We start from the raw sequence: 26,605 nt of genomic DNA on the forward strand, positions 1-26,605 counted from the left end.
GAACGTAAACACTGGTCCGTACTTGTAACAGTCACATAAAACGTGTCTGGTTGGCATTCTAGGCAAGCTATGACCCTCAAACTTACTGTAACATGCTATCAGAATCAGAATGAAATATTTGTATAGCAGCAGGGAGTTCCCTGTAAAATCTGGATCCAGTGCAAATAAAATCTGTAGTTTAGGGATGTTGGAAAACCAAAGCCATGGAGCAAAGCTGTAGAAATCACAATGCATTATCAAATATAATATAATATAATATAATATATATATATATATATATATCATTATTTTAATTATTATAACACAAAGTAATCAACAGTATAATTTCATAAAATGCATCAAAAAAATAAAAATAAACATGGGATATCTAAAATAAAAATCTAGATTTACATATTGCCAATGCGACGTAGTAATGAAAAAGCATATTTTGCCTGAACATAAATAGCACATTTTAAATAGTGAATAGGGATGTAGGTTGATACAAACTGCTCTCTTCGTCTTTATGGCTTGGAGTTGTTCTCCATCTGACGGTGACACACCACATGCTGGAAACTTATGGTTCAAACATCTGTCCTGCAGACTGATTATTTTGACTTGATTTATTCTTGCTGATAAATCAAACCGTTTTCTAATGTTCCATCTGTTGTGCCACCCTCTCTGTCTTGATGACATTAGTCAGTTCTTTGCACTCCACATGGAGAACCTTTATCAGTGACATCAGTTTTAAGTATTTAAAAACACATTTCTAAGAGGAAAAAACATTTAGAAGTCACAAAGTGAAATGGATTAAGAAAACAAGTGTACTGAAAAAAACTGGAATGGGATTTACCATTTTTACTCAAAGGTAGAATTGTGAAACTTCACAAATGAAGAAACATTTAATTAAAAATTACATTTTGAATGTAAAATATGAAAATAATATGTACAGTGTAACAAGCACTTTATATTAAAGTTGCAGCACTTAAATTGGACTTAAAATTCTTAATGCAACATCCACATGAATGCAAGTAAATTATTTAATGATGCTGTTGCCATTAAACTTAGTAGTAACTTAATAGTTGTTGTTGGACATCAGATTTAGGGTTTAAATATTAAGTGTCTTATCTTGCAATCTTGCATTATAAATGTGAAATTTTCTTTTTAAAACATATACTTTTATTTTCAAATGTTAAAAGCCTACAGCATATGTTCCATTAAACAAAGGACACAACTGGCCAAATAATCATTCATCAAAAGAATCTCTACAGGGCAATTTAAAATACTTTTACTGTCACCATGTCTTTTACACATGCCCAGTTACAAACAGAAAAATGTAACTCTTGAGTTGTAATTTGTCACGTAGGGTCAATTTGATCCAGTAAATGCTCTGCTGGCTCTTCAGTGGTAAAAGCACAGAAGCATTAAGAGAATAATAAACTAGATGTACAGTGTAGGAAAAAATTAAAACTAATATTTGGATTTGAAACCACTGGTTGTGAATCAGAGACAGTGGCCCATCTGCTTAGCTTTTTACTTGGCCTGGAATCGCTAAGAGGAACCATTAATTCTCCAACAAGCCATTTAAAAAGATTAATCACAATCATTACATCTTACACGTGCAATTCACCACCACACAGTTCCTGTTTTTTGCACAGGACTTATCTGAACCCAAGCACACATATGCACAGATCCACATTTAAGCACATTATAGAGTGCCAAGTCTGGATTGTAAGTGCTGATCACTTCCCAATGCTTAATTAGCCTCCACATCTGTAAGAGATGAGAGCAAATGGCTGACATCATTTCAGATGAGAGGAAATCTGAATCAAGTGTTTCCATTTCGTGATGATGAATGACTCATTTTGGTTACTTTTGGGCTTCTAAACAGACCTTGACTTTGACATCATACGAGCCATCATAATCTTTTATGGAGCAGGATGAACCGGCTCGTTTTTGCTAACCTACGGAGCACACTGCAATGAAATGCATTTAAATAAGATGTGCTCACTAGGATCATTTCTGAAATTTTTTGTCTCTTCCTCTCCAATTTATGCTGATGTTTATGTGATGCACAGCTGTGCGAGAGTGTTTCCCTCTTAAGTAAACAGCTGCAAAATACTTGCATCATGGAGAAATCTGGTAGTGCAATGCAGATGCATGTGTGAATGGTCAAATGCACTTGGATATGAGTGTAGACATATTCGGTTTGTAAACAGGCAGGACAAAATAAATCTGTGCCTTGCATTAAAAATGCAGATAACTGTTTGTGTCATATATTTAATAAACATAAATTTAATTTATAGTTCTGAATGAACTATGTATTCTGTTTTATAGGCTATATATCAGAATTTCTATCACACATATTTACAATCAGAAGAATTTTCTGATTTACATTTTTACTGTCTGAATAATTTTTTTTTGAAGATTTGTCATGTTTTTGAAAGAAGGCTGCATTTTATTTGCTTAAAATATCAGTTTTAATATATTTTCAAATCTATATAATTTATTCCTGTGAAGAAAAAGCTGAGTTTTCAGCAGCCATTACTCCAGTGTCACATGATCCTGCAGAAATCATTTAAATTATTTGTTGATTTAATGCACATTTATTATCAATTATTATTGGTGCTCAGTTATTACTAATGGTTCTTATTATCAATTTTGAAATTGTTAAAAAAAGTAATCAGTGATACATTTATTTGCAATAGAAATATCTTGCAATATTATTTTTTTAATGCTCCCTTGTTTTATAATAGTATTCAATTCTTTTTATTTATTTTTAAGACTTTCTAACCCTAAACCTTTGGAAAAGGAGTGTTTCCACAAAAACATTAAGCATTAACTAATTTCAGCGTTGACTTGACTATTATAAGAGTTTTTCCTTGAGCAGTAACACTAACCACAAGGCTATTGGCGCCGACAAGTTCTTTTAAATTCTAAAAATATTTTACAATATTATTGATTTTGTGCTTGGTTTTGCATGCAAGACTTTTTTCAAAAATAAATATTCAAAACCCATTTGTGTATATGTATGAATCATGACATTTCCCTTGTATTGATGGCCACTAATTTTTGTTAATGCGACAATCCTACCTGGCACAGAGGCTCAATGTTCCATAGAGCAGGGAAAGCGGAGGTAGCTGTCATCTTCTGTGAGTGAACACCTTCACAAGACTTTCGCTGACCATGGCTCTGCACTTCACAGAAGCCCATAAATGGGAGAAAGTGTCCTTGTTGTGTCTATAAAAGGATGGCGGCTATAGTGGATAGAAAGATGAAGATGATTTAGTGCAGAGGGTCTGGATAAGAGCAGAGGGATGAGAAAGCAAAGACACTTGTTGACAAGGCCGCCTTGAGCAAAACCTTGAGAATACAAAGACAGAGCCCCTTTGAATGCTTCAGTGATTTGCAGTTGCGCGTGAAGTCTACCAAACCATGAATTGCTTTTAAACGCACTTCTCAACCATCGTCATATTTGGATGCAGAGTATGTCCGCATGCGAATAGTGTCAAAAGTCAGTCACTCCCAATATAAAATAAACAGCGCTGTCTACACTGCATGCATGCAATGTTTTGATTCTTGCAGTGTTGACAGCTGGGTTGATTATAATGGGGACCATCTAGTTTTGTTGCATTACGTCGCATCCTGTCATGCTGTTTGCATTACAGATGGTCATTTTCCTCTTTCAGTGAAGTTCTTCATCTCTTGTCTAAAGAGACTTGCATTTTGCAAAAACTTACAAGTCAAACTGTAAACCACTTAAAGGATATTATATGGAGAGGCCATATTTTCTGTCCCTCCAGAAAAGTCAAAGCAATCCTTTATTAGGATTTTTCCCAAATAATAGATCTTAAGAGATATTCGAGAGGAATTAAATTGACTGAATTGGAATGAGGGGTTCTTCAATGGAAACAATAACATTGTGTTTCTCCCCATGGCATGAAATTGCCATTCTTTTATATACAGGAGACAGAGGGATATTGAACCAGTGCAGGAAAATGGATGAGATGCATAATTACACAAAACAAGAGCCAGATTGACTACACTCAAATGCAGGAGTGCTGACACTAAAAGCCATTGCCTCACTCTGAAAATATCTAACTGCTAAATGTTAAGCTTAAAAGCCTTTTTGCTTAAATATATACTGTTTATGATTATGAAAACAGAAAAAAAAAACTTAAATGGATAAGAATGGGAATGCAGATATTTTCTAATGTGCATTATGCTCTACACACAGTAATATTACATAGAGCAAAATGCCTTGACTCTGAACTAGGCTGCAAGCTCAGCCCAAAAACTGCAGTCTTTCCTATTAATATGCAGCTGTCTTGACAAAATCTATATTTTTGGATGATCTATGATGAGATTTTCAGAAAGCCATGTGCAGAACCTGGCGCCACTCGCCACCTAAGACCGATGTCTTTACGTCTGGCTTTGGGTCTGTTTGGCTGTCTGCGTATTCATTTATCTGTGGTGAGCTGCTCCACTTGGCCTAAAAAATGCACAACTGCACCGTGGAACTCAGTTTGTCAAGTAAATCAACCAGGTTTGTTTTAGTAAGTGGAACAGATGGAGGTTATAAAGGGTTGTGGGGTTTAATGAGGTTGGAAACATCATTGCAGAAAGCTGTGGATAGAAGAAGGTACCCAAGTTTGATAGACACTTAGATGAGGCCTTCTGATTTGATATCTGCATAACTATACAGTCTTATCGGCATTCGCCAAACTACCTATGCTAACGTTTTTTGTTTTCACTCAAGAACGTACATTTTATCACTTGCAATGAACAAGGCACTGAAGACAAATGGTGTTTTTGCATGGCTGCATGATAAAGAGAGTCCCACGTGACGCAGCGAGATAAGACCATGATGAATTGCCCTTCTTATCCTTTGCAAAGTCAAAGAAATGTATTTTTTTCCTAACTTACCCCATCAGACCTAAAAATCACATAAGCAATCAATGTAGAGTATTACAGTTCTTACTGAATGCCTTAAAACAGACTTACTCATATCTATGAGATGACAACTCCTACACCATAGTTTATTGTTCCAGCTATGTGAATGTGTGCTAAGCTAATTTGCATGCTAATTTCTGCCCTGTGGATGCATTGTGAAAAGCTGTAGTTACACAAAAACAAATATACAAGTAAAACTATTGTGATGATACAACTAGCAAAACAAACCAAGGTTAAGAACTATTAAGTCCATCTTAAAGTACATTAAATGAATGTCAAGTTCTGTCATGAAACTCTAAATATATAAATATAAATAATCTACAACACCAGCCAACAGGAGCAGCAGCGTAGCAGATCTATTCCGCCAAGACCAAATACATTAACATTGTCATATCCAATACCATGTTAAAATCTCCAGAAAGTTGTCATGATAGGAATAAAACTGCTGTTCCTGGAGATTTACCTACCTGCAGAGTTTGGCTCCAACCTAGCTCAAACACACCTGACTGTAATTATCAAGTGCTCATGAAGATCCTAATTAGCTGGTTCAGTTGTATTTGATCAGGGCTGGAGATGACCTCTGCTCGAAGGTAGGGTAACCAGGAACAGGATTGGGCACCCGTTTTAACATCCACCAATTTAACCTACCATTGATCCGGCAACCGACCACAGGCGCCATGGGAACTGCAGAAGAGATCGACAGGAGTTTACCCACAATTACCTCACCCACCTCGGAACTCTGCGACTTGGGTTTCTGCTGTCACTTGACCTAATTTTGTTACCTCTGAGATTCAGATTTAGGATGCCAGTGAAGGGACACAGCCACAGATATGACATTTTAGCATTAGTTGATGGTGTAGCTGGACTGAACAGTTTTACAATCAAGAAACTGGCGAATTAATCAACAACCCGTATAGGGACTGTGCAGAAGTCTGTTCTCGGAGTCTATGAGGTAATGCTTCTCCACCAGCCCCACCATCTTGAGAATGACAGAAGGGTTTTTGGGGGATGGTGTAGCGGATGGCGGGGGCACAACTGTTTGATTTATGGTCACCTTTGAAGTGAGCTCATTCCAGCAGCGTGGCCAGTGCTCTGCTTTCTGGTGCCTGGAGCTCAGTCCCCTGCGAATGGAAACGGGAAAAAAGACCCCTGGAGGTCGCCAACACCCACAGCCGTTTGCATGCAAAGTATACACTTTCTCATTTTATTGCAATTTATAGGCATGCGTTTAGCCATGTGCTTACATTTTTTTTTCTTGGTTTGCTTTTCTGCATGTGACATTTATCTTGAAGGTTACAGAAAAACGTGGCAGGAAAAGAGAAGGAGAGGATGAGGAAAATAAGGGAGGTGGTCTAGATGAGTCCTTGGAGAATCATAAAAGAGGACCAAGGGAGACCAATACAGCCGCCAATGGCGGTTGTGTTTTTCTTAGATCCTTCCACTGGAAAAAAAAAAGTGTGTTTGCACATGTGCGCACATGTACATGCAAGTCTATATTTAGGAGCATTTATTTTCTTCTTCATTGAGTTGAAACAGCGTGATTAATTTGGATTCTTTGCTTGTAATTTAGCGAAGTAAATTAAATAGTGATAGGATTGTAATATTTTGCAGTATTGACTGGCTAATGACAAACAATGGCACAATAGTCAGTTTAGCAATAATTTTACAAATATATTTGACTGCAGATATCCTGACCAGTCAGAATCTAGTATTCCAGAGTGCTATAAAATAGTTTTTTATTCATCCACCATTGGGAATTAGACCTGACAGTCTTGTGCTTCTCATTTCCAAACTTTATCGCATTATATAATCTTATCTAGTCCGTTGGATTAGAAGTGGGCCAGTGTGGGGTTGTGGTTACGCTGTGGAAAGCAACCACCAACTGAGTTAAAGAAAAGATGTGTGTATGCAGCTGCTCGGAGTGTCAGCCCCTCCTGAACAACTCCCCCCATTGTCTTTAGATCCTCTGTTGCATTTATTTTCATTTTTGTGCATGTGTGCATCACCATTATTATCCTACATGTCTGTCTTGCTTTTCTGTCTGTGTTACTAACAAATTGTGATTGTTTGTCTAGCTGTCAGATGCTATAGGCAGATCTCTTACTGAAGGGATATAGGAAGAGACGCCCCTGAGAAAACTGAGACTTTCAGTTAATATCCAATGAAAGGGTCTCAATATAATGATATGAGCACAGTTTTACGTGGATTTACAGAAGTTCAGATGTTTTATAGATTAGGTCTGAGATCAACTGACATCAACGAAGACCCCCACAATGCAGCTGAGCTATAGGTCACGTTACAGCAGGAAGTCAGTTTCTGTTGTATTGCCAGCAGCTGAACAAAAGACAAAAGACATCAGACCTTCATGGCTTAAAAACAGCAGGAAACTTTTGATATTTTTGATATTTGCACTTGTTTTTTAATTCCTACATATTTTAAATATACATTTTAGAATATATTTTTATAATTATTTATTTTATGTTTTATATTCAGTATATACTGTTTTTAGTAAATTTAGTAAATTATTGAATAGACTAATCTGGCTAAGCTCTATTTGAGGTTTTTAAGTTAAAAGTCAGTTTTCCTATGGAGAAAGTGAATGAGATTTTTTTTTTTTTATTCTGGAACCCAACTCTTGCAATCCATCCCAACAAATTTCCTGTTTTAATTGGAAATACATCAACGCAAGACTAAAAACTTGTGCTGTTTATTTAGAAACTGCACTGGAACATTTCATAAACTGTTGGAACCTGTGAGACTTCATTTGGTTACGTTCCATGAGGATAAGCTATAAAGTGTGTGTGTGTGTGTGTGTGTGTGTGTGTGTGAGAGAGATGCCCATACAGTTTACATGATGAAGGCTGGGTATTTTATTGCTCTGAGGACCCAGGGCACTGTTTACATGTTGCCAAGGAGAAGAACCATAAATGGGATGGTAGAAAAATAAAAGGATATTATCCTGGAATGACTTCCGATGGTAAATCATACCGGACACTTCCCATTTAGCAGGATCCCTTCTCATGCTGTAGCATTATGAGATTTTTTTCCCCTTTATGTCAGCTTGCCTTTGCCAGGGACAAAAAGTGAGAGAATCTGTTTCCTGCCACACTGCTAATCTTTAGATAAAATGTGATAACACACAAGACAAACATTTAGCCTTGTGAGAACTAAATGTTTTTTTTTTAAGGCATTGCCTTAAAAAATAGTATCAAGTTACTTATCAAATGTCATTATTTACTCACCGTCATATTGTTCCAAACCCTTACTTTTGTCTGTAGAACAAAAAGTAGAACATTAGACATTAGAGTGAGTAAATAATAATAATACAATTTTAATTTTGGGATGAAATACTCTTACAAAATAGTAGTGAAAAGTGAAGACACGCATTTCCTCAGTTTAGCTATATTATTATATGGATCAAATTTGTGTCTGTGTTTGTTGAGGTTTGATTGCTTGCAGGTGTGCAGACTGACCCAGCAGCCGCTGCTTCTCTCATTCTGGTCAGGTTGACCTTGCTGATTTAGTGCCTTTTCATTAAAAAACAAAGTGAGAAAAAGACCACCTAGGACCAACTAGCTACTGTTTTCAACCCAAATTAGCCCTATGTTTGTACTGTGCAGTGGTTAAACCCACTGACATGCATTACATGAAAGTGAGCATGCACTCTTATACTGTGCTGTGCTAAATTCATATAATCATTACAAACACTATGTTCCTTTCATTTGGGATGCTTGCCATGAATGGAAACATTTGTTAAGCAAATCTATTATTAATACAGATCAAATCTATTATTTAGGTACACATCAAGAAATAAGTATCAGAGAGGAAAACCATTCAGGAAAAGAGAGCTTTAACCACTCCATGACCTAATTTAATTCCTGAGACAAATGTCAGAGTTTGTCAGAATCATAATACTTGTGGTGAATGATGTCCGTGCGAATGCACATTTTGTACCAGAGATAAAATGCATTTTCCACTAAAATGGCAAACTGTAGAGATATATATTTAACCTAATAATTAACCTAGAATTAAAAGTCTATTTAAAATGCCCTGTTCGACCAAAAGTCAAATGCCCAACACAGTTCTAATTTTCCCATACTGCACCGCGTTGTTTAAATAGCAAATGCATTTTCGCCTATTTGTGCACTCAGGGGCGTGCTGGTCTGAAAACGAGGTGTGTTCAAGCGCACTGTTGCTACTTTGAGGAACTGAAAATAGACTGCGCCATAGACCAACTCAAACGTGGTCTAAAGTCTGGCGCAATGTTTTTTCTTTATTTAAAGAGCGCGTTAGTATAGACGGGTCTACAGAACGCATTCACGCTGATTATCACACACACAGGGACGCACAGCAGCACACAAACATGCCAGATATAAAAAAAATTAAGGATTAAATAATATTGTGTAGGCTACATCAATATAAAAATGACTACATGTTATAATGAATAGTCATCGCATGTATCAGAATTAGTCTACCTATTTGCTTGCGCACAAGCAGCTCTGTATTCTTTCTGGAGATGCGTTCTGTCTTTGCGCTTGCAAATTCGGCCATGTATATAGCAAATCTGTCATGGCACAAGCACAGATGGCTCTTAAAGGGAATGGGAGATGAGATTCTGATTGGTTTATTGCACGTTACACCCTAAAACACCTATTACTTATTATGAGAATAGGGATAACCCATTTAGATCATGCGCCCGGGTGTGCCGACAGTTTTTCCGTCATTAAACTAGCAAAAGTGGATTCAGACACGCCCTTAGTGCACCTGCTCCAAGCACTTTATACCATGAGCTTGTATCATTAAGATATGCCCTTGGTGTGCATAAGAGACTTGCTTAAAAAAAATCATACTGATACCAACATTTTTAGACCGTAGTGTAATATTTATTATAATATTATAAAACAAAATGTATTCAATTTATGAGAAAATATACGTTTATTAGTAACTACAAGCCAACATTTATTCCCAAAATAGCTAGTTTCTACTGAGTGATAGTTTAATTTAATGCTAAATTTGTAGCCCTGATACCCATTCTGGTATAATTTCTAATAGCACAAATCATAGAAACTGCATTTCGATGTGTACAATTTTCCTAACAGGAATAAATCTTATTTAAGAATTTAAAATAAAATAAAAACCTCTATTCACTGAACATTTATTGTAAAATAAAGGTGTTTCAGTGTATACTCCACCTTAGATTTAGAAAAACAAAGTACGGCACTTATAGTTAATTTACTGTGTTGACATGAAAAGGAATGTAGGAGATAGCACGAAAAACCTTGGAGACTAGACCTAACAGGCCACATTTGAATGCCAGCACATAGCAGTTGTGCCTAGCAGAGAGAAGTACAAACAATGAAAGCAAATAGGAAAGGCCTTGAACCCCCTCAGCCTGCTATGTTGGCACTTAAAGGAAAATCACAACTTGACTCAACTAATCAATTATGTTCCCACTGTTCTCATTGTTTTCCTAACTTCAAACAGGTCAGAGCACATCAGAGACTGGTCAGAGACTGGTGCAAACTTGGGTTCTCAGAAATATGTCAAACGTTTGTGGTGAAAAAGAGGAACGAGAGAGTGAAAACGACATAAGAGTTTTAAATAAATGTTTTTGGCAACTGACTGGATGAATTTGGGCTCTTCAATTATACTGTTGTTTAGTCAATGAACAGCGTCTCAGTAATTTGGCAACCGGGTTTGGAAAGTCAGACATGAATGTTACGCTCAATCTACCTCGCCAGTGATTATTCTAACCATTGTAAATAATTTGTCATGTTGAGGATGAAGCGTGCTTAAGACCAGTTTCCATCAACAACATCAAAAGACATCTGATCAAGGCAAGTGTTTCAGAGGTTAAAAAGCTCTCTGCTACAGCATATTGAAAAACCACCAGTGAAATTTAGGAGCCCACCCTTAGCCCAAGGAAATGCTTTACAAATGCCCCTTGTGTTTGCCAGACCACCTTTCTGTATCTTTATTTTCTACTCGGCATGGAGAAGAACGAGTCCAGACATCTGACTTGTAGCACTGCCAAGCCTCTGCAGCACTCTGCTGTAATCGTAGGGTTGTTCTGGGAATATACAGAGCAATATTTTGTCCCGGGCAGAATTCAGGCATCCAGTGTCCACACTTCACTTCTAATGAGTGATCAGCTTAGTTGGTCCCATTTAAAGGCAGGGTAGGTAATACATGTATAAACAACTTTCTTCCAAATTTGTTTAAACTTTCTATATATATCAATGCATAATTAAAATGTAAGTACTCTGATAAAAAGAGTATAAAAATCGAGTGACTTTAGACCGTTTAATCTGTATTAAACACAGCTCATTATTTCCATTTCGGGACGAAACATAGGATTGGCTTAGGCGACTGTCACTCTCTCGCAACCATGGCAACCACCCTTTTGCCACACATGACCTGCCCACTTGCGCGTGCACGTTTGATTTGAGGAAACAGCACGTTTGATTCAACAGGCACGGATCCTAGGAATACCAAAACAATGGCAGAGAAACAGCAAGCAAAATTCACAGTACCAGCCTATGCAGTTAGTGAAGGCAAACCAGGCAAAAAAAGGAAGACAATAACAGTACAAGAAAAGGCAATGAAATAAAGAAATAAAACGCGAGTTTATATCGGCGTGGCTTTCCAGCGATGGCGAGAACTGAGTGAACTCAAGGGGCTGAAAAGTGACTCCTTGATGGCTTTATTTCTGCTGGACAGGTAAATCTTTCTTTTTGTATTTTGATCATACATATTTTTTTCATGAAGCATGTGTCATTAGCACACATTAGCTGCGTAATATAGCTAACATAACATTACTTAGCGAGCCGTAGTAGAGGCTTTGGAAGGAGCCCAGAAGGGAGGGGGTGGAGTGAATGGAAATAATGAGCTGTCTTTAAAACAGTCGTGAGAGGTCTACAGTCACTCGATTTTTATACTTTCTTTTTCAGAGTACTTACATTTTAATTATGTATTGATATATAAATAAAGTTTAAACAAACTTGGAAAAAAAGTTTTTTTACCTACCCTGCCTTTAAGTCGAGTGTAATGCAGCTTCAATGAGAAAGCTAGTTACTGATTTTGCTATTTGAGTTTTGTCAGTCAATCCATTCATCACCAATTTTGCTTTTCATTCCCTCTTTGCTTTCTTTTCTTTTTGTCCATTTTTCTTTTCTATTCCTGTTTCCTTTCCCTTTGCGTTTTTTTCCTCTTTTCTTTTTCCTTGCCTTCCTCTTTTATTTCCCATTCTTTTCCCCTTTTCCAATTTCATTACAACTTCGCTTTTCTCTTTCCTTTAACCTTTGATTTCCCTTTACTTTTTCTTTTGCTTTCCTTCTTCCCTTGCATTTCCATTTTACTTTTCTTTTTCCTTTACTTTCCATTTACTTTTCAACTTATTTTACCATTTGCTTCCTTTTTTCTTTTGCTTTCTTTTTTCCCATTTCCTTTTCCCATTGCTATCCCCTTTTCTTTCCAAATGAATTTCCTTTTCCCTTTGCTTTCCTCTTTTTCCCTTTGCTTTCCTCTTTTCCTTTGCTGTCCTTTTTCCCCCTTTAATTTTTTCTTTTTTTCCTTTCCAGTTACTTACCTTTTCCTTTCATTTTCCATTGCTTTTTGTTATTTTATTTCCCATTTACTTTTACCTTTTGCTTTCCTTTTCCATTTCTTTTCTCATTGCTTTTCTCTTTCCTTTTCCCTTTTATGTTTTCCTATTTTCTTTTCCCTTATTTATGATTTATTTCCTTAATAATTATATTTCCTTTTTAGTGTACATTTGTTTCCATTTTCTTTGCCTTTTTCTTTTCCTTATTCTCCCTGTCTTTTACCTCTTATTGCCCTCTCTCACATCATCCCTTCATAGATGCATGTGTTGATACTGACCTGATCTTATGTGACTTTAGGTTACGGTTCTCAAAGATTAAAGCAAAGGCACATTCAGTTACAGAAGGTTGATGACACATGGAGGACAGTGACGCCAATGACCATGTTTGGTCATAAATTCTACTCTGCGTAGCCACTGGGAAACAGAAAAGCGAGCAGGCTCGTGGGATTACAATTGCGTTTGTTTGTTCTGGGAGCAATAATATACTCACTGCTTTTTTCTTACTGTCTTACATTATCCTTTGAACACCCCTCCCCCATCAATAACCCAACCTTAGTCGTCTTCACTCCAGTTAAAAGACTCCTTCTTGTTCTGACTCTCTCCACCGCTCTCATTTTTCCCTCCTTCTCTCCTCCTTTTAATGCAACAAAGCTGTGAACATTTAATTCACCAGGTCTTTCTCTGGTTTGTCTTGGATTCCATGACCTGATACAACTCAAACCATACAAACCTACTCTTTTTAAGCTTTTCTCTTCATCCCAGTCTGCCCTATATACTGTCAGTTTCTATCTTTGTTTTCTTCTTGCCTCTGAAGCACTTACCGGCAAATGCCACAGAAAGTGAAGAAAAGACAGCCCTTCCTGCATTCTTTGGGCAGTGACTCTCCAAAACCTACTTTAAAACTCTGGAGTCAACTGCATACTTCTGTCAATAGAAAGCAGATGTTAAACTCTAATGTATGGAAGTTTTTCCCTTCTGTCTCTCACTACACAGTGAGAAATATGTAGGCAATACCTTTTTTAACCAGCTACATGGACATAAATACAGATGATGAATAAATCTAATTCAATTTTCACCTTTTCTTGGCACAATTGAGCAGCTTGAGCAGAAGCAGAAATGAAATGCAGACATAAAAAAGTGTCACCATGTTTATTTCATAACATTCTATAAAGTAATAAATTTGTAAGATTTTTAAATAAAAGTATGTCACAGTGCTGTGCTACCTTTTCAGTACTTATCAATCATCAAACCCACGGAAAATATACACATAACTATAAAACGTTTTGGGGTCTCTTATGTTTTTTCTAATGTTGTTGAAATTAGTCTCTTGTGCTCACCAAGGCTTCATTAGTAAAAAAAAAAATCCAATTGTTTTCTACTTTAATAAAGTAGAATTTTTTTCTACTTTAATGCACATAAATAAATAAATGTGTTACTTAATATTTTGAAACCATTATACTTTTTCAGGATTCCTTGGTCAATAGAAAGTTAAAACAGTAGTTACTATTTTATGTAAACATACTTGTATTTTACATACTTTCTGTAGCATTGTGTATAGGCGATCACCAGTTAACTATAGCTGCAGCATAAATATAAAGTAGCATTATTGTATTTGTTTTGTTGTGTCTCTTTTTTCCCCCTCACTTTGGTTTAATGCATCTCTCATACAGAGCTGTAATTTAGAATAAAAATTTTGTGAAACAGAAAATTTCCTCCTCCTCAGGGCCTTTGCTAAAGCATAGAGGCTTTAGCTAGACTCTGCTGACAATGACTTTGGGAATTTGCTAATTGTCTGTGCAGCTCTGCGTGTCCTTTTTAATGACTACTGCGCTAGCCTTTAGCTAAACCGTCTTGGCACAGATCGAGTCTAAAATGTCAAACAGCTATAATGAAAAAGCCAAAAGGGTCAAATAAGGCTACTACTGTTGTGAAGGGAGTTAGAGTTAGCGTTGGATGATGGCTTACAGACACATCCATATGCCTCTTAAAGGGTTGGTGGTTTGTGAAGGTGATTTTCAGGGCATATATCCACACCTCCCTTCTGCTCAAAAGCTAGGAAAATGACATCCTTGTTAATGTTAGCTGCCGAAGCAGGTGCTCATTAATGTTCATTGATGTTTACGAGGTGAACCTGACTTTGCCATCCTCATGCGGCACAAAGCTGTGTTTTAAGGGCTCAATGGAAATGACATGTTAGGCCTGGTGTATGTCTGTTCTGTGTATGTCTTGTTCTTGTCTCACATCTAACATGCACTTGAATAGAATAGGGTCAGAAACTAATAAACAGACCCATACTGATCAGTCAGCCAAGAGTACCTGCCTTCATGCGTCAGTGAGGCTAATAGTGATTTAATCTTTTGCAGGGGTAAATAATACTTTGGGTTGATAAAAAGAGTTAGAAAGAAACAGCGTTTGTTTATACGGCTTGTTGTCTGGTTTACGTCAAAGCTTGTTGTTTTTGCAAAGCTGTCTCGGTGTGGATTATTTGCTGATGATGGTCATTCTGAAGGATAACTGTGGTCAGTGACGTCTGTTCCACATGGCTGGGCCTGTAACAGAAGATGGATTCATGGTATAAAGTGAGATCAAGCCCTCTGCGGTTGTGACATTTGGTGTCTGGCCAGTACGAATGTTAACTGTTATCACCGTCACACTAGAATAAATGTGTAGGTTTTAAACTCTGTGGCGGCAGTCGAACAAATCATTTACTAACACTGTCAAAGCATCCTCTCCAGGAAGAGTAAACAACAAAGGCCCAATTTCACAAGCAAAACCATTAGGCATATTAGGCACAATAGGCATATTTTACAGCAGAAGATCTTAAACAGTGGTCCAGAAATTAAAACAAAATATTTATTTAGCTTTTTATTCAATTTTAATTTACTCAGTAAGGTAGTTTGCATGACTGTTCAGCATGTGAACATCAGCCAATGTGAGAAAACGGCTATATTATGTACTGTGTTGTATAGAAAAAAAAAAACTATTGTAAGTGGAGATTACTCTTCTGTCAAGCTTTGAAAACTGATAAAGATAATGTGTGAATGAGCGAGAGCAAACGTTCAGGTTTTTTTTTTAATGTTATCTCCCCTTTCTTTGGCAATTGCCTCCCTGCTTCCTCTGATAAGACTCGCTGTCCCTCTCTTTCCTCCTTCTCTATGCCATTTTGCCTTATCTGATGTCTTAAGAGCCAATCCTAAAAGGCACATAAGTGCACATATACCCTAGATCTGCTCCACCACAGCATTCTCATATTAAGTTGAGGCCATCCTTAAAAATATTTTGGTTTGCAGTAACAGTAATTTTTTTTAAAAAAAGGGTCGGTAGGTCGGTCTATTTTTTTTTTTTCAAGTTTCAATGTAAAAAAAAAGTACATTTTTGAGATGGTGATGACGTCGGTATGAATTTAAACAAATTAGCATATCGTGACGTCACGGACTGGGTCTTCAACCCGTGCCTTCGGGCGCATCATTGCAAACCTCATTTTGATGCAGGCTATATAGACCACAAAAAAATTTAAATCTTTGTCAACAACATGTTTATTGCATGAATTTCAGGTGAGAAAAAAAATGAGGTACTGTTTTACTTGCATCCACCGCTGCTTTCTTGGGTTGTCACTTTTGTGAAAATTTTTTGATTTGATTTGATTTGATTTGATTTGAGTGACAAGTGTTCATTGAATCGATTGTAAAATCGATTTTGCATGTCTAAAGTTGTATACGGCAAATAACACCAAATATAGGTAAATCCACGGACAACAGGCAGGAGGAATGTAAAGATTCAATATATTGGTAAAGACCAATATTTCTGATGATTTATTGGCATGAAGTTACGTGCAAAATGACAAACAAGAGTGCAACATTTTCGAAAAACAATAAGCAGAGTGGACTGCCATAATGCAAAACATTTACTGCAGGCTTCAACATGGCTGTGTTTACGATTAAATTTCAACAACAACAACAACAAAAAAAAATTGCATAGGCGATTCTACACAACTCTCAAAGGCGGACGAGCTCGACACGCAGATCTGCTTTCTCATCTTTCACCTCGTGTACGCGCACGAGATGCGATGACAATATATGTGTCATTGCATTATAAGGTTATGTTAGCCTATCCAGTTGAAGCCACTTAAAAAAAAAATCCATGTGGAGAAGATCTTGTTTACTTCAAAACTGAAACCAAGCCGTTCGCACAGAACGCATATTTCGCGCATCTCATGTTTTTAAATGAAAAAATGTATCCTGTGTGACTGGTTTTACGCCCTTTTTTATTTATTTAACAATGCATGCATACATGATGCTGTTTTGTTTATAGTTCTTTAAGCAACTTAATTAATAATAATTGGTTCATAAACATTATTTTAAAGATTGTTTTTTTCACAGTCATGTATTCTAATGCTTTGAATAAACATGCAGTAATATTTTGCTCGATGCGCTATCTTGAGCCTCAGAAGATAAGCAAAAAGCTTTTCTTCAACCTAACTGAAATTATGCATTTAAAATACGAATACAATTCGAATTTTGATCATATTTAAGTAAAAAAAATCTAATTTAGTTTTTTCAGCTATTTTGACAGCCCTAGGCGATTCAAGCCCGAAACTGTATGAGACTGAATACCGGCTGAATTCACATTTCTGTTGTAAAAAGAGAAACATTGTGCAGAAGTATTATTTGCTGTTATGCGTGTTTGTCCGAAGCTGCAGTTGCTGTGAGACGCCTGTTCAAAAAAAAAAAAAAAAAAAAAAACCTGGACGCGCTCCGAAAAAGGTCGTTAAAATCATTTTCTTATTTTCGTTTTCGAAACTTGTGTTGGTTGATTCGTGCAATAGATTTTCGAACATAAAGTGACAGTCGACACGGTCACGGTTTTAGACTAGAGAGGAGAAGTGATGGGAAAAGATCTGGGCACAGTTTTTCCAGAACTTTTTGCCAAGTTAAAGCGGTGTCGAGCTGTTTTAATGAATTTTTTAGATGTATTATGGTGCCCGAACCCGTATGACTTTGAACAGTGACCGCGAACATTTAGTTTACTGCAGCCGCAGCCATCATTACCAAGCACGAACAGTGAGTGAGAGTATGGGACGAAGCGAACGCACAGGCCACAGTGTGACATCCGTGTAAACACAGATGACGTCAAGGGGTTTTTTTTAATTAAAGAAGATAGCCTTCATTTGTATGTAGGCCAAGGCAATTTATATATTTACAATACTTACTTAAATATAATGAATAGTATTTTATTGCGTTTGTATTAGTTGTTTGAAGAGTAAAAAAATAATTGGTCGGTCTTAACGCAAATTTACAATCGGCAAGTCGGTCGGACTAAAAGCAAAAAAAAAAAAAATTTGAGTCAGTGCTAAATTGACAGGGTCGGTCGGGTTACGCCAAACAAGAATATTTTTAAGGATGGCCTGATACTGTGACTTTACAACAAAAACATAAGTGTTTTGTCTGGCAGCCATCACCTCCATATTGTCTCTGGAACCTGTCAGCAATTATTTTTAGCACTTCAGATTTGTCAAGAATATCTGACCTCTGAAATTCATTACAGAGTCAATGTACTCCACTGTCTTCAAGTGTCATTTTACTGTAGCATTAGTGATGGACTATCACTGTGTTTGTTATGGCAAAAAATGTTGGATAGAAAAAACTAATTCTGGGCAAAAATATTACCTCCTAAGATTAGTGTAAAAACTGTAATAATGTGAAAAATTTAGTACATTAAAAAGTGTGTTTGTGTGTGTATATACAGTATTGGACGTACAATGTTGCTTCCTTAGCCTCAGATGATATACAGTAGTATCTGCTGGTGGTGTGTTTCCTGCTGACTGTAAATCAAATGTAGAGCTATCGCTGTACCTGGAGCTGCTCCAATGGCAGACTGATCTCTGTGTGCTGTTGTCTGTTTATCCATATGCTGCATTTTCATTCGCCAATTTAATTTATAAACCTTTGCGGTCCTACCTGCCCTTTATCACTCTGTTTTAGCCTTAAAGTTTCTAAAAGCTACACATTGAATAAACAGTGCATACTATTCTTTTCTAATATCTAACTGAGAATATTACATTTATCACATTTGCCACAAGCCTGAAATTATGTGGCCAATCATGGCAGCCTCAGTATTAATCTGACAGAATCTATTCTGCAATGGGATGCTTGATGCAGAACAGGATGTTATTCCATTGACAGAATATTTGATTCACTGATAACTATATCTGACAATATACAGTAAAAGTAGGTGAGTTATTGAATCTGGGGTGTTGTGTAATAGTCACGGTGAGATGGCAAGCAGCCATTGCCTCCTGTTGCCCAGGCAGATGTTTGACAGGCCGAGCTCTGGCTGGACCCTAGGAACAGGAAAGGCCCGGGTCAGTTTCCCAGCGGGAGGCACAGCCGGCCCATTTAAAGTGAAGCGGAGCGTGATGGGAGTTTGGTCAGAGGATTAGTGCTGTTGTCTGTGAAACTGCAGCGGGACAGGGGTCTGCGTGAACACGCTGCCCATGCCCCTACTGCCCTGCTCCCTTTCAGTCTGGCCTCTCTGAAGTTAGACAAACATGCCATTGTGGCCTTGTCATTCCCCAAGAATCTCACAGACTGTTCTGAGAAGGACCGCCATATCCTTCAGATACAGATAGGACCAGAAGGCAATGAGATAGCTGCTCTGAAATATTTAAGAGTTTGCCTAAGGCCGGTAAAACAATTATTTCCTTCATAGTAGTGCAGGAAGACAGCCTGGCAGCATTGGAAGTGACCAACGAAAGTATGTAGCAACTGTCTACACTGGAAGCCACAAAGCTGCATCTTGTCTCAGGATGTTCACTACAAGCAATCAGCAACAGTAAAAGTCAAATAACTGTTAGTTGGTTAGTATGTTGTTTAGGGGGACAATTCACCCAAAATTTTTAATTCTGCCGTTAATTACTCACCCTCATGTTCCAAACCCCTTAAAACCTTCGTTCATCTTTGGAACACAAATTAAGATATGTTTGATGTAATCCGAGAGCTTTCTGACCCTGCATAGACATCAATGCAACTGACACATTCAAGGCCTAGAAGGGTGGTACAGACATTGTTAATGCATCACACATGGTATTTTTGTGAACATGCATCAAAGACTGACACTGAAGAGAAGAAACTGAAAAAAAGTTGAATAAAGTCGTTATTTTTGTTGTTGTTTTTTTGCGCACAAAAAGTATTCTTGTAGCTTCATAAAATTATGGTTGAACCACTGATGTCACATGGAATATTTTAATCAGTGTCCATACTACCTCTCTGGACCTTGAACGTGATAGATAGATAGATAGATAGATAGATAGATAGATAGATAGATAGATAGATAGATAGATAGATAGATAGATAGATAGATAGATAGATAGATAGATAGAACATGTTTTCTATGAAGACATGTTGTGTTGTGTTCTGATGGTTTGTCTAAAAGCAGACATTTTGCAGACTAGATTAAATAAACAGCTGATAGGTCATGGTGTTTTGTTGGACATCCTCAACCCTCAAGGACTGTTTTGCTCAGAGTTCTGGTATTTTACCTCAGACCAGTTCATCAGTCACAAAACACTTTGTCCAAAGGAGAGGAAATTCCTGATAACACTTTCAGCTGCAATGTGTCAGAGGGTTCGTTGTGGTTCTGCATAAAATACCATGTAAGCTTTCAACCAAAGCCAGCTCTGACTTTGTAAGTAAAGGGAGAGGTCTTGCTTCATTTTCCCAGCTTCTGGATTGAATCACTTCTGGACGTCTAGCCCTGGGGTCAATGATGACATCATGCCCTCCACCTTAGTCCAAACTGGCCATTTACTCTCATATTACTTGTTTCATTTGTTGCTCTTATAAGTTTTAGTAACTCAGAACAGAAAGGAAGTAATAACAGCCGCCGCCCTTGACAAAATAAGTATTTATATATAGTCTTAGCTGCAACAATATTTCCCTCGTACAGTGAAGGACTCGGTCCTACCTCATCTTTAATAATTACCAGGAGGCGAGTTATTCTAACTAAAGCTCACGTCTCCCCAGAGACCGTAAACACACTTGTAGTCAGGCTGCAGAACAGCTATTGTTGACGATACTTGGGTGAACGATGAGGCCTTCGAAGCACTGTTGGTGATCCTTTCTGGCGTGTGCAAACAGCCTGTTCTGTGTTTAGATGAAACTGAATGTGAAATTTAGCATATGCTTGCCAAATCCAAGAAAAGAGATGCATAGATCTGTCAGCTTTCATTATAAGCAATGCATTTTCTTCACATACATTTAAAAGATGCTTATCGGACCTCCATGACTTATTTTTTAGAACATGCTACATTTAGCACTAAGCCAGGTTTCAGCTCTCCTTCTTGCAGCCTAAAAAGTTGCCAGGAAATGACAACCATTAGCTCTGGCGATCTGAAGAAAGATGAAGGAAGTAGATGGCGGTTGTGGAATGGATGCCAGGTGTTCACACACCTGCACGAAAACTGCCTCTGGTACTAAATAAAGATCCTGTTACTTGTCATCAAAGGGCAGCAGTGTTGTTATTGTCAACTAAAACTACAAAAAAAAGTTATTAATTGAAATGAGCCAGAAATAAAATAAAACTGAAACTGAAGCTAATAAAGTTGAAGTACTAAAATAACCAACTGAAAAAAAAAAAAAAAAAAAATTAGTAATTAAGAATAAAAATACAAAATTAATAAAGATGTCAAAATTAAAAAAAATGATGCCTTTATTTCTTAGAAACGCTTTAATTTCATTCAGTTTGGTTTTGAACACATTTTAAAGACCCATCTACACATCTTACAAATTTTCCATTATTTTCTAAAAAGTTGTATATATTTTCAAGGTCAAAACCTATTTTTTTATACAAATTATGAATTATTAATTCTTAAGTATCATACATTTTTGGAGAGTGACACCACATGACATTTTACAACATGAATCTGCAAAGCCAAATTATATCTGATTTTGAAAAATTAAAATTCTTGCAATTGAAATGTACCTTTGACTAAATTAATGACCAAGACAAAAATGTGGTGTCATTTACCAATCAACGAGAAACACAGAACCATTATAGCCTTGATGGGAACAGAGAAGGATCATATTCCCTCAAACGTAGGTCTGTAATGATGTAAACCATGGGCCACCTCAGGCCACTGGAGCCTTTAACATTAACACTCCCTAATTTACGAGCAGATCCAGGGCAAAGAGGCTTTTAAAGCAGCTCTCAGCTGAGAGTAAATGGTATCATCGTAGTAAAAGAGTGTCAGCTGATTATTTATGAAGCTTCGGGAGGTGCGTTGCCCTTTTTTTTATCTTAGCCTTTCACACCCACGTTCATTTGAGCCTTTTGTCATGCCAGGGGGAAGAGGAAAGATGAAACACGGTGGTTGATATCTTTCATCTTGCATCCTGTGATTACACCCTCCCTGTGGGCGTGTGTAAGACAGGGAGTGCAAATAGATTCATTATTTCAGCGGTGGCTGATTATTATTATTATTAGCTGGGTGGAAACTGATACACTGAGCTCGTCTCTTCCAGGGAGGCCCATCACTTATCATAAGGCTTTCCTCCAACGTCTCTGTAATGTTTTGGCAACCTGATAGCGTTGCCGCAACGCTGTAACAATATTATTCCGTGACGGGCACTCACACGGCCATACACTCACTTTAAGGTCAAGCTGGTGTTTTTATTGCACTGTCGGTTTATGTGATTACTGTAAATGGTTTTAGCGCCTTGCATTGTGAACATGGGGTATGTTTTTGTACCGAATGTGAACAAATCTGATCCATACTCCCCTATGAAGATGTGTGTCTGATGTAAGACAGGCATTACAAAATGAAAAACAAAAACCCATCTGTGTTGTTTGGGATCAGTGCTTGGTCTTTCAAAAAAAATTAAGAGTTCTTGTCACTTTTGCGGTTTTCTAAACAATCTCCCTAGGTGGTCTGCACATCCAAGGCAGAAGTGTTTACTTCACAAATATTTGCTGGTGAAGCATGCAAATGCACAGACCTCCAACAATATAGTCTTACCACTCTTGCAGGCCTTTTATTTGTGAGGCAGTAAGGGTTTGTCTTTTTTTTGGCACGTGGATGACCAAGTGAGAAAGTCTGGGTTAAGCCCAAACTATACTTCTACGGTACATGCACACTAGAAAACTTTACCTTAGTCTAGTGTCTGTGCTATAGTGTATTCAAAAGAACCGACTTTGGGACCAGTAGGCACTGAAATTTTAAAAACGTCCATTTGCCGCTAACATTTGAGCAGTGTTTAGGAATCCATTCAACAGCGTTCAAATGATTTTCAGTTTTCATATTTTCAGTACCGACTGGTACAGAAGTAATTTTGACAACACTACTGAGCTGAGTACTCTTTTAAACTAAAGTTGCAGCAATATCATAAAACTCACAACGTGTCTTAACTGGACGTGACAGCTGAACAGCTGAAGTCTGTCTACACTGGACCTGACAAAAAACAGTTAAAAGTCATTTGAACTATGGGTCAGTACGTTACAAATAGAACTAGGCATTAGTTTACTGGATTTTTTTGTGCAGTGCCATGACCAGTGTAAACAGCATTGCTTATTATAATGGATTCTATTGTATTTTTTTGTGCTGCGCTGCTCACGTCTGGTGTAGACAAGGTGTCACAGACGCACTTGTCAATGCAGCCGTCTGTTGTCGTTGCAATCTTCGCTATTTTGTTGCTGTTGTTGTTCCGTGCCTTTAGTTCCATTTTCTAATGAGAAACAGTGGCCCAGGCCAGTGTTGCCACCTTGTGGAACAATTGATTAGTGCAAAACAAATGAAATGCACATGTGCAACCTGCGTGGACAAAGTATATGTGGTTACAAAAATCAGGTGGTGCACATACTATTCTGATGACAAAATTCACATTGCGCGCACTGCAGGCATATGCCTAGCATACAGATAAAATGTGAAGTAATAATTTGGGCTTTGGATAGAAACTACAAAGAGGAACTCAATGCTCATTAATTGCCTATTTGGCCATATGTGCAAGCCGTGGTTTAAAAATTATGCTCATTAATAACTGGTTTGTGAACGTTAAATTTAGATTTTAATGTTTACCTGATTATGTAGTTTTACATAACTTGCTAAAAAACTAGCCATGTTAAAGGGTAATTTACTTTCATGCAAAAACAGCAAGATGCAGACGAAAGTTTTGGGGGAAAAGACCTTGGTGCTTTTTTAAAAGTTAAAGTACTTTTATCTTGCTACAGTGTCTCAAAAACACAATCATCACAGTGTGACATAGTGAAAAACATTGAGAAACTTTGGTCTTTGCTCTGTGGCCAAGCAAAACAAATCTCTTAAAACACAGTGATCATCTCTCAAAAAGTGGGGGTCAAACTTAGAAATGTCTAGTGACCTCCCATTGAAGCGCTGCTACAGCTGCCACGTCACATGCAGCACAAGGTTGTGTGCTTGCTAAAATTCCAGCTTCCTCCCTCTCATTTCCCAGCTATCACCACAGAGCTATAAAATTTAATAGACGTTTTGCAAAGTGCTTTGTGACAGATCTGCCTGTTTATGTTTGTTTGTGTGTGACTTTTTTCTCAGTGCGATGCAGCTGTGATTGAAAGCTCACCTCCCTGAATCTTCTTTGCTTTGTGTTGTTACAGGGACTGACTCGGATCAGAGCAACATGAGTGAACGCTTTGACTGTGACAACTGCAAGGAGTCCTTATACGGCAGGAAGTACATCCAGGCAGAGGACAACCCTTACTGCATCCCTTGCTACGACAGCCTGTTCGCCAACACCTGCGATGAGTGCAAAGAGCTGATTGGCCATGATTCAAGAGTAAGTTTTGCTTATAAAAGCGATAGTTAAACTAATTGAACTCACCCTTGTGTCATTTCAAACCTGATTTACTTTATTTCTTCTGTTCTTTTCTTTCTTTATTTCTTTCTGTGGAACACAAAAGAAGATATTTTTAAGCTGCTCTTTTAAATACAATGACAATAAATATGGACTGCTGCTTGAAGGTGCAAACACATTTGTGACCATGGACCACAAAACCAGTCTTAAGTGTCAATTTTTTTAAATTGAGATTTACACAACATCTGAAAGCTGAATAAATAAGATTTAGGTTGATGTATGGTTTATTGGGATCAGACAATATTTGGCCGTGATACTATTATTTGAAAATCTGGAATCTGAGGGTGCAAGAAAATCTCCTTTGAAGTTGTCCAAATGAATTCTTGGCGATGCATATTACTAATCAAAAATTAAGTTTTTATATATTTACAGTAGGAAATCTTCAAAATATCTTTATTAAACATGATCTTTACTTAATATCCTAATGATTTTTGGCATTAAAGAAAATTTAATCGATAATTTTGACCCATACAATGTATTTTTGCCTATTGCTACAAATATACCCAAGCGACTTAAGACTTAAGACTGTTTTTGTGGTCCAGGGTCACATTTTGATGAAGAAAAAAGGTACATTATCAGTAGTTTGGCAGAAGTCACTTTCTATTCGCTTTCTACTTCCTATTCTTTCTCTCACAAAATTCTAGATGTGACTTTGTGTTGGAATAACTAGATTTCTCCTACAAAATTTTGCAAATGACGATAAATTTGACCACACCTTTAGAACTCCAAAATTTGAACTTCTGACTGAATGATTCCCTAAAAAAATACATGCAAAATGTTGATTTTATAAGAGCTTATCCATGGTAGTTGGAAATTTTTGAGACTCAATTACACCGTAAAAGCGTTTTTATGTGGTTTCAGGCTGAAACTGTCCATTTTGCAGTTCTTTTGAAAAAGGCATTTATTGTCCAATTAGAAATGTCATTCAACTTCAGTCAGGCCAACAATGTTAAACACCTAAGGCAAAACATAATAGCAACCAACTGAGTTTTTAATCCCTCCCATTCTGAGGGCAACTAATCCCTTCAAAATTAAATAAAAAACAAGCAATGCAGTTCATTTACCACTGTAGTAAACTCCCCACAGGAAATCACGAGTCCATGTTCTTACAGACAAAGAGTCTGATGACTTATTGACAATAAGGGACGGCAGATGCTAAATTAAGTCACTGTTTTTGTCTTGCCAATTTGCAGCACAGGTCATAAAGTTCACCCTTTCTGTCTTATTACTATGTGTTTACATATTTTACATGAGGAGTTGACCCAGGCACAGACACACGCTCATAACTAGATGCACATGTGCTAGCATTTGAGAGGCTGAATAGCCACTACTTGAGATCTTAATCAGAAATGTTCTTGGGATCGAGGAAAAGTGGTTTAATTTGTGGCCTCTTCTGACTTTTTTCTCATAATCATGACTAAACTGTTGTTATGTCAACTTGTCTTTAACAATAACTGCAAATTTTTATATATTCTAATGTGGAGACACCAGTGCACTTCTGCTAATTAATGTTTGTGGTAAAAACGTCTTGGTTTTCACCTTAAAAATGAACAATTTTTCATGATTTACTGACCCTAACAAAAGTACATTCTTCAACATTTTACCTTTTGTGTTTCATTGAAAAAAGTTCATACCGCATGATTTTTGTATGAACTCTCACCTTCAAGGGATAGTTCACCCAAAAATGAAAATCTTTAATTACTCACCCTCATGTCGTTCCAAACCCAGAAGAGCTCCGTTCATTTTTGGAACACAAATTAAGATATTTTTTATGCATTCTGAGAGCTCTCTGACCCTCCGTAGACTGCAATGTAATTAACACGATCAATGTCCAGAAACGTAGCAAGGAGATCAGTAAAATAATCCATTTGACATCAGGGGTTCAACTGTAATTTTATGAAGCTACAAGAATTCTTTTTGTACACAAAGAAAACAAAAATAAAGACTTTATTCAACAATTCGTCTCCTCCGTGTCACCGTAGCGTCATTTTGGAGAGTCCTTGTAGTACGGCTGACACAGAACAGCATAAGCTCTTTGCATTTAGTGGTTACTCTGCAAAATGGCGCTATGGTGACCGTTTCCAAATTTCCAAAGATGAACAGAGGTTTTACGAGTTTGGAACGACATGAGGGTGAGTAATTAATGACAGGGTGAACTAACCCTTTAAAGGTTCATAACATCTCTGTTCTTGTG

The 26,605-nt window shown here is 37.2% G+C and overlaps 1 protein-coding gene across 1 annotated transcript in view; it reads left to right on the forward strand.

The window, feature by feature from the left end:
- Window positions 1-26,605, forward strand: part of fhl3a (four and a half LIM domains 3a) — a 44,867-nt gene that overhangs the window by 12,156 nt on the left and 6,106 nt on the right. Inside the window, exon 2 of the mRNA XM_059568154.1 lies at window positions 24,155-24,333. Within this exon, the coding sequence (XP_059424137.1) occupies window positions 24,178-24,333 (156 nt within the window). The 5' untranslated portion in view covers window positions 24,155-24,177. The remainder of the gene's footprint in view (window positions 1-24,154; window positions 24,334-26,605) is intronic.

Source organism: Carassius carassius, chromosome 15, assembly GCF_963082965.1.
Source record: "Carassius carassius chromosome 15, fCarCar2.1, whole genome shotgun sequence".
Lineage (NCBI taxonomy): Eukaryota > Metazoa > Chordata > Actinopteri > Cypriniformes > Cyprinidae > Carassius > Carassius carassius.